A 9,809-nucleotide genomic window follows, 5' to 3' on the forward strand; every position below is an offset into this window, starting at 1 on the left:
TGATACATTTTCATATTTTTATTCTGGTATCATTAATTGGTGCTCATATATTTCCTATTGGAACCGACACTGTTTATTGACATCTGATACATGCCATCAGATGTCGTCTTAAATTCGGTGTCAGTCCCACAAACAATCACCACGTTCATCCTGAGCACAGATGTTTTCTTTGAGCTTTACAAGTTCTTGTGCGCCTTTGCCTCCTGCACATTGAGCTCAGGTCTGTCGGTCAATACCCCAGGACAGCACACACACCCACACACACACTTTTTGTCCCTCCCCCCTGGGCAGAGAGCTGTTTTCTCAGCAGTGAAGTCAGTCACTGTTCAGTGGCAGTTTGATCATGTCTGGACTGCAGGGTGTTGGACTGCTGCTGCTGTGGGGCAGCGCCTGCCTCTGGCTGCCTGGCCCGGCCAGGGGGGCTCTGATCATCTCCGGGACCAACGAAGCTCTGCAGGTAACTTAACACACTAGCGTTTTTGTACTCTCATCTTAAATTGACTTATTAACTTTGCCAGTATTCATTTTATTTTGATGGTTAAGGATTTAGCCAGTCTTTTCTTTTCATATGAATAATCTGTTTTATGTAGTCAGTGCTTAATTAAATGCTTTTACCATTACATCTCCTCTTTGTATGTACATATGTGTGACACTGAATGTTAAGTTTTTTTTTCTTTCAACATTGTTAATACTGTGTTATGCCAGTGTTTTTTCCCCTAATATCTTGGCACCATACTGGTTCACCCTGCTGTATTTGTATTTCAGGAGACAGGAGGAGCTGCCAGATCACTGCAGGTATTAAACAGACAGTGCTTTCATGTTATGGTGAAAGTACTGTTTATAAATATCTTACACCTGCCTGCTTGTACAATAATCACCAACTTGTGTTCATTGCTGAATTTCATCATTCATTACCAGTTACTGAATGTAAAATCCTCTTGAAATAAAATATTTAAGGGTATATTCGGGGTTCGAAGGGGATACTTAAAAAATGTCTTCCTGTACTGTTACTAATTACCTCTTAAAAATGTAGTCAGTAGTATCATCCAAGTGTCACAATATGAAAGTAATGTAACTTGATTACTTTCCATTACCTCTGGATTACTTCAATACCAAACATATGGACATAAAGTTGAGAGGAAAGACATGTCAATAAGATTCATCTTAATAACGAGTGTGTATTATTTTTTTATACACACTCGTGTATTTGGTTTGATTTAAGATCAGAGTGATGTTGTGAAGTGGTGTCATATGTGCACACGTTCATGGTTACACACCTAGTATATCATTATTTATTTTAAGTTGCTAATCCTGTCACTAATCCTCTTTTTTCCTGAACATATCTGTAATGTAATTATATCTTTTTCTATGTAACTTCACTGGAAGACCTTTTTTTGTGTCCTGATTACGTCATCCTGATACATGTAGTCTGTTGCTCCCCAAGCTTTTATATTATTGAATAGCACAAAGCAACAGTCGCAGCTCAAAATTGTTCTGCTCAATCTTAAATTGAGATTTTCCAAGTCTTGAAAGAGTGTCATCGTCACTTTATCTGTTGTTTGTTACAGAAAAGAAGTACCAACGAGCTCACGGTGAGGAAATAACCTTTCTAATATCTCATGATGATAATGATGATTCAATCCGATTGAACTGATGCGGCAACTATGCATGAAGATCAGCGTACACGCGATGGATTGTAAAAAAAAAGAAAAAACATTCATTATTATATTACCTACTTCAACATATTAATCGCCAACCAAACAACTGAAATGCCTATAAACTGGGATAACATTTTTAAAATTGGTGATTAATACATAGATAAATGCATAATTATATAAGACAATGAGCTAGAAACTATATGCAGGGTGTACAGAAGCGTAGAAAATGACCTGTGGGGATTTGAGAAGTTGGATATCAGAGGGAATAAAGAGCTTAAAGCAGCCAGAACTTGAACAGGCATGTTGTGACGTTCTGAGGGAATGCTAGGTTGGACATGCTCATTGATTTCCTGATGATTTTCTCGTCACCACAAGATCAATCTGCATGCCCCAAGTAATCTTGGAACACACAACAATGCCTGTATTTGTGGAATCGGCAAAGAAAAGAAAAGGCCAGTGAACTCACAAAAAAAAAAAAAAAAAATGCTCACAAAAAAAGATTTAGCATAACTGAAGTGACTGAAGTAGAGTATAGTTTTCAAATTCTCACACTATTCCTGTGTACAGCACCCAGGCTGACACCCAGTCTGTCTCATCACAACACTCCCAAAGCGGAGGAACTGACATAATGTCTTTTTCAACATTCTTCCAAGATGTTACAGTTTTCTTTGGCACCAGTCAGGCAGGACAGCACACTATGGACAGGACCCAGCTGCAAAACACGCTTCAGTCTGAAATGAAATAACAAGATCTCACACTAATTCATCTCTCTGTCTTTCTGTCCCAGGTGGAGGTGTACAGTGTGACGGTGGACTGCACCGTGACGTCTCGTTTCGCCCACACCGTCATGACCTCCAAGGCTCTGAACAGAGCAAACAGATCGCAGGAAATCTTCTTCGAAGTGGAGCTACCCAAGACCGCCTTCATCACAAACTTCAGCATGTCAGTCTGTCTCCACTCTGATCTCCACGTTCCCATTTGCATCATGACTCTTTGTGTGTGACAGTGTTTATCCTTGCTCCCTTTGCCAGATTGTTCTTCATAACACAGTTATCATGGTTTCCATCACGATGTTCTGCATCTTTGCTCCTCACAGGGAAATTGACGGTGAGGTGTATGTTGGTGAGGTGAAAGAGAAAGAAAAAGCTAAGAAACAGTATGAGAAGGCTGTTTCCTCTGGGCAGACAGCTGGACTGGTCAAGTGAGTAGATCCAAGAGGAAAAATATATAAACCTAGTGTTGCGAGCATGTTCGAAGGTATATGTTGTATCTATACGTTTCAGTCTTCCCATTAGAGGCTGTAAATAATGTCTGTGTTTTACCACAGGGCTTCTGGAAGAAAGATGGAGAAGTTTTCAGTGTCTGTCAACATTGCAGCCAAAAGTAACGTGACTTTCGTTCTGACCTACGAGGAGCTCCTACAGAGGAAACTGGGCCAGTATGAGATTCTGACTCGAGTTAAACCCAAACAGCCGGTGCAGGAGTTTAAGGTGACTCCAAATTCATGCACAAGTCCTCAAGGCTCTTGCTGATTTCAGCAAGATTTACAAAATGAGTTGTTCAGCCTTATAAATGATCTTGTGTCTGTGTGTTTTTCGCCTGTGTGGAGACAGATTGTGACAAACATCTATGAGCCTCAGGGTATCGCTTTCGTTAACACCCATGCAAACTTCCTCACCAATGAACTGCTCCCTCTGGTGGAGAAAACTGTCACAGACAAAAAGGTACATGACAGAACCGGCCTTGTAAGAAGTTGTTTCTGATTCTCTGCCAGTCTTGCAGTTTCCAAATCCCAACCCTTTTTGGATTTTTGAATGTGCTCGTTGTCTCACTTACTTTTTCTGCAAATTCAATAGAATTGCTAACCCAAGAATTAAGTGTAAGCAAAACTGATGATGTTGTATCCCACTGTCAGGCACACATCTCTTTCTCACCAACTCTGGAGCAGCAGAGGAAGTGTCAAGGTTGTGACGAAACAATCATCGAAGGAGATTTCATCATCAAGTATGACGTGAACCGAGCACAGGGCCTCGGCGACATTCATGTAACCAAATTCATTCCACTATACACATTTACTTTCACGTTGAGCTTGAACGAAAAACAAAGGCATCTGTGATAAGATTGCCGACAACATGAACTGCATCAACCATATTTAAGGGAAAACTATTTTAGCAGTTCTCGTTTTGACACCTATTCATTCTTCATGTGAATCACTGCATTATATGATTTACTTCCTTTCAGATTGTGAACGGATACTTTGTGCACTTCTTTGCTCCACCTGACCTGCCCAGAGTCCCAAAGAATGTGGTGTTTGTAATTGACAGGAGTGGATCAATGAGTGGACACAAGATGCACCAGGTGAGAGGATGTCAAGACTGTTAAAGCTGCAGTGTTTGTTTCAGGGCTGCCTCTCTGTGGAGTTCTCTGTCCTGATTGGATAAAATGATTACTGTTGGAATAAAGAGCTATTCAAAGTGTATTTTACTTCAAATGATCACTGAGAGCAGCTTTCATGCAGTTCAGGATCAGCTTTATTAGCCAAGCACGTGTACACATACAGGGAATTTGACTTTGAACTTTTGCGTTGATCCCGCAGGGTCACAGTTCACCCAGCCAAGACTCGTTATGACCACCCACTCAAATAACATAATGACACAGAAATGCATAAATAACTGTAGACATTTAAAATCGCACTCTTCTTGTGTCTGATTCTCTACATTGATAAACACATCTGGACCTCTGACCTTGTAACTCTTCGCAGACACGAGAGGCTTTGCAGGCCATCCTGAAAGACCTCCACGAGGAAGACCACTTTGCCCTCGTCGCATTTGATAATTCTATTGAGGTCTGGCGGGAATCGCTCACCAAAGCAACCAAGGAAAACTTGTCTGAAGCTTCACGCTACGTCAGCAATATACACAGCAGAGGATGTAAGTATAAGTATACGTATAAGATACTCAATGTTCATGATGCACAATTGATAACTGATTCATAATCAATTTTATAATTTCAGTCGATAAACAAATAATTAATGGATGTAAGGTTTAAATGTATGTTTGATGTTACTGAATAGATTTGTCTCGTACAGTTCAGGAATATACTGATGTGTAACAGGTAAATTAACATATGAGTTTAAAAGGGTCGTAGCCACTAGCGTACTTAAATATGTTCACCCCATCGGGAGTTGATTTTCTCCCTAAGCTCCGTTAAATTGCATCCAAGTTCATAATTATTGCCGTATGAAGTAATGCAACCGTCAAACAAACTTTTTTCACGACAAGCTGCCAACAAGGTATTTTTGCACTAAGCGTCCCTTTCATTTTGTATTTATTATTTGTTTTCACGCTATGTGGCGCACAAGTTGTTCATTCATTTTTTTGTAATGTTCATTCATAATTATAGTTCTCACGGCGTGACTAAGACGTGGATGCATCAGAGAAACAAGACACGCACGAGCAATAAACGCCCGTTTATGTGTGTTATGAAGAGCGATTGTATGGATTAGGTTAACAGAAAAACAATTGAATTGACATTTGGAGTGTTTTCCTTTACTTCCTGAACGATAGAAATATGCTCTCTTTCACATTAGTTCTGTGTTTTCTTTCTAGCAACCAATATCAATGACGCAATGATGAGAGGCGTGAGAATGCTGATCGAAGACAGGGAGGAGAAGAAGCTCCCGGAGAGGAGCATCGATATGATCCTTTTACTGACTGATGGAAATCCAGATGGAGGTGAGCATGCAGAGTTTGTGCATACAGAAGCATATACTGTATATCTAAGTGAGGGCACTTTGGATAAATGTTCTTTATGTTTAACATTCAATTTCTGCATATTGTGTGTGTGGGTTTGAAGGAAAGGCCTCCCTCCCTGTAATCCAGAAGAATGTTCGCACTGCTACTGGAGGAAATATGACCGTCTTCTGTCTCGGGTTTGGGAACGACGTGGATTACCCCTTCCTGGATGTGATGAGCAGAGAAAACAAAGGACTAGCCCGTAGAATTTTTGAGGGCTCAGACGCAACAGTTCAGCTTCAGGTAGAGGACCCGGGGCACTTTTTTGACTCAACAGTGAGATTTCTGTAAAAAACCATATTCCTCCACAAGTATGTGATAACAATGGTGTGTATGCATTTATTCCAGGGTTTCTATGAGGAGGTGTCCAGCCCTCTGCTTTTGGAGGTAGATCTGCGTTATCCTGACAATGCAGTGGACTTCCTGACCACCAATCACTTCAACCAGTTGTTCAACGGCTCGGAGATTGTAGTCGCCGGTCGGCTGACCGACAATGATTTGGATAACTTCCTGGTGGAAGTGTACGGCCAGGGGGTGAGGATAAGGAAATAGCAGACTTTAGAGACAACACTGCAGTGGGGAGAAGACACTTGTAAGCGTTTTCTGATACCATTTCTTCTTCCCCTTCTTTTCTCTCTGTTGTAGTTTGAGGAGGACTTCAATGTGCAAGGTCAGGCCAGTGCTGTGGACTGGGACGTGATATACCCAGGAGAGGAGTACATCTTTGGGGATTTCACAGAGCGTCTGTGGGCCTACCTCACCATCCAGCAACTGCTGGACAAGAGGTTATTTTGATTTCATTTCACTCAAGCTGAGATATGAATGTCTTAAGCTCTGAAATATTTATTTTCTACTGGTTTCATGAAAATCTTCTTAAAAGTCTTACAAAGAGCTTTTAACCGGTTATGAAACAGTTTCACTTTAAAGCTGATGCTTTTATGTGACCTACATAAGCAAAGGAGAATATCAGTGAAAAGATAGCTATAGCTATTCCTATAGTTCTTTTTAATGGCTGCTACCAGACTGGGTTCCGAAAATTAAATCCATTTTTTTTAACGAGGAAGCGCTGAGAATGATTTAAAGCGTCTCACAGCCTGAGTAAAGTAGCTGCTCTGTAGTCAGACGGTACGGCAGAAGATATTTCAGAACACCTGGTAAATCACATAACATTTTATGTTGGCTTTGCTACCGACCTCCTGGTAGTTTTCCAAATGCCAGTTTCTCATGTGACTGTGCATTTTCTGTCTTGCAGCAAGACTGGTGCCACGGACGAGAAAGCCAACGCCACAGCCAAGGCCCTGGACATGGCTCTGCTTTACAGCTTTGTCACCCCCCTCACCTCCATGGTGGTCACCAAGCCTAAAACTGAGGACGGTACAGAAAGCCCTCTCATCGCTGACAAGCTGACAGAGGGTAAGGGAGGAAAGAGAGGGTTAAAAGGGCAGTAAAGGCCAAGTCTATTCTGAAAACACCTGCAGTCAAGCCTCCAAAAAATGAAACTTTTAGTGGTATATTCACAAGCAGCGCTCACTGGTGAATTCATCATTTCAGCATATTATCTCTCTTTACCCGACTGCACCAGGAGAGGCTTTTGCTCGTGTTTCAGCTGTTTTGAAATCAGTAGTTGTTTGTGTCTATCTCTTTTTTGACAGAGCAAAGACAACTGGCAGAAAGAATGTGTAAGACACTTGTTTTTTTTGTTTTTTTACCACATACAGTAGCATAAAAAAGAGCTCAGGGATGATTCATTATATTTTTAACTTGAATATAATATTTCCCTTTACGCAGCACATCGTTATGTACCAACGCGGGCACATTACCCTGTAATGAATTACCTGCCACCCACACATTTTGGTAAGTACAAGCATTGCCACAACAGGTGGACCACCATGTTTTTTGTTACACACTTTTCCGTACCCTCAGGATGAATTGATTGATTTGTCGGTCCCACTTTTTATTGAACGCCATCATGTATCCAGTACCTTAGTTTATGACTACGTACTTGCAAAATTTCGTTTACCCATATCATTATATTGGGGTGCCCCTGCAGTGGACGGAGATCCTCATTTCATGATAGAGCTCCCAGACAGGGAGGACGCTCTGTGCTTCAACATCAATGACAAACCAGGAACCATTTTCAATCTGGTCAGAGACCCAACATCAGGTGAGCTCTGAGTTCTGATTGTCAGCATGACTTTCTTACTGCTTGACAAGTATAGGATGCAGTTAGTGGTGTCCTTTAAATCCCTGTCTTAGCTACATACAGTATGTATACTCCTTGTTGACCAAGATTTTTGACCCTGCCATCTGAACATTCCCTGATCTCCTAATCCCATGTTGTGTCCTCAGGTATTTTGGTCAATGGCCAGACCATTGGAGACAAGAAGACTCCCCCTGATGGTAAAATTAACACCTACTTTTGGCGTTTTGGCATCGTCCACAAGACTCTGGGGGTGAGGTTGGACGTGAGCACTGAAGACATCTGGGTGTTGCAGGACGGCAAGCAGGTGAAGCTGCTGTGGTCTGATACAGCCGGTCTCAAAGGACCCAAGTGAGTGGCTGTACCATCACATCTGTACCTCCTGCAGTCAAAGAGAACTATCCTTTAACACGAGTGATAAGAAAATATAACATCTACTTCAGGATGAATAATTAACATCTTCTCCTGCAGTGTGGATCTTCTCTTGACCAAGGATAGAAGCCTAACAGTTACACTGAGAGATTCAGTCAAGTTTGTCATCCTGCTGCACAAAGTGTGGAAGCGTCACCCGTACCACCGGGATTACTTGGGTTTCTACACCCTGGACAGCCACCTCCTGTCCCCATCTGTTCACGGCCTGCTAGGTACCACATGACACGCATGTCAGACAAAGTACAATTTGATATTCATGCTCACTGGAGCACCTTGTACTCTTCTTAAAACACTCGGTAAATAATAATTGTGAAATGTAAATGTTGCATATTGCAGTGCCCAACCCAGGCAAAGTGAAACCTGTTTGGAGACAAACAAAGTCAGCAATTAAGCAGCAAGAAAGGGAAACATCAAGTATCTAAAGAGGCAGGCAATTCTCTATTGATTTGGTGAAGAGGAAAACCTATAAATTGGCATTATTGGTCCTGTGGTGTTTCTTTCAATCCATAAAAGAAAAATGCATTTCACAAGGGGCGTGTGTCTACAGTAACGAACTCAAAAAACTAACTGTGTGGAGATGAGGCGTTAATCGTCTTTCTTCATATATTATAAATAGAAGGATACCTAAACATAAAGGATATACAATCTTTCTGACCACACAATATAACAGTAGCTCAGATTATTTCACTGCACTTTGCAGTTATCACTAGTGTAGAGATACAGGGCCAGAATGAATATATTTTAAAATTATATTCACTATAATTGGTGACTCGTCCTCCAGGTCAGTTCTACCATGGGATTGAATATGAAGTGTCAGACCTGCGTCCAGGTGAAGTCCCGGAGAAACCAGATGCCACCATGTTTGTAAAAGGACAAGAGCTCAATGTGACCAGGTACACTATGTGTCTCAGCCAAGAGTTTTCATGTCATGTGAATGCTAATGAATATGTGCTCTTAAAATATAACTTGGTCTACATGACATGTCTGTCTCTGTCCACAGAGGCTGGCAGAGAGACTTCAGGAGGGATGTGAAGAACGGAGAAAACGTTCCCTGCTGGTTCATTCACAGTAACGGAACAGGCCTGCTCGATGGAGATTTTACAGATTACATTGTGTCAGGCCTTTTTAAGACTGTCTAAAAATAGGTCACACATCAATGTCCAACACAGAAATGATCCAAATCACTCTCATACAATAAGTATTCAAATCTGCCTGTAGGTAGACCAGGAATACTCTGACATCATGTACCCACGGGAAAACATGCTTCATTGGCAGCACTGTATGGACAATTTCACAGTTTTTCTATCATAATTCCAGCTATCACAGCTGGAATTATAAGAACTGGATGTAGAATCGTCCCAAAATAGTGCTCGGAGAAAGCCTAAGCAGTCACCTGTATGGAAATAAATGGGACACAGTTCTTAAAGATTGACTTAGTCCAGATTTACTGATATCATTAAAGATTTGCATTGTCTCAAATGTCAAAAAAGTCTGTTAATTCATGTTTTTCATGTCTTTGCTGTGATTATTCCTAATTTTTGCCAAAGGTTGACACTTCTGACACATTTAAGAGGTTTCTAATGTCAAGATCTACTCTGATGAAAAGCTCTGTAAGAGTTTATGTGGAGTCCACTGTCGGGCTCCTGAACCACATGATACCAAATAAATGTTCACAAGTGGTGACAAATTGGTGGAACTTTTCTTCATGCAACAGTTCAGAAGGAA

General features: G+C 41.2%; 1 protein-coding gene across 1 annotated transcript; it reads left to right on the forward strand.

The window, feature by feature from the left end:
* The first annotated feature begins 301 nt into the window (after window positions 1–301).
* On the forward strand, window positions 302–9,771 carry LOC115583939 (inter-alpha-trypsin inhibitor heavy chain H3-like). Its single transcript, XM_030421215.1, has 22 exons — window positions 302–457; window positions 766–795; window positions 1,569–1,592; window positions 2,446–2,600; window positions 2,755–2,859; window positions 2,986–3,148; window positions 3,272–3,382; window positions 3,574–3,702; window positions 3,900–4,016; window positions 4,420–4,588; window positions 5,267–5,392; window positions 5,514–5,695; window positions 5,801–5,986; window positions 6,098–6,237; window positions 6,705–6,865; window positions 7,105–7,131; window positions 7,241–7,306; window positions 7,503–7,616; window positions 7,802–8,003; window positions 8,124–8,296; window positions 8,866–8,977; window positions 9,085–9,771. The coding sequence occupies exons 1-22, from the start codon at window positions 344–346 to the stop codon at window positions 9,221–9,223; spliced, it is 2,745 nt and encodes a 914-aa protein (XP_030277075.1). The 5' UTR covers window positions 302–343; the 3' UTR covers window positions 9,224–9,771.
* Window positions 9,772–9,809: the final 38 nt, after the last annotated feature.

The sequence above is a fragment of the Sparus aurata genome, chromosome 6 (genome assembly GCF_900880675.1).
Source record: "Sparus aurata chromosome 6, fSpaAur1.1, whole genome shotgun sequence".
NCBI classification, from domain to species: domain Eukaryota; kingdom Metazoa; phylum Chordata; class Actinopteri; order Spariformes; family Sparidae; genus Sparus; species Sparus aurata.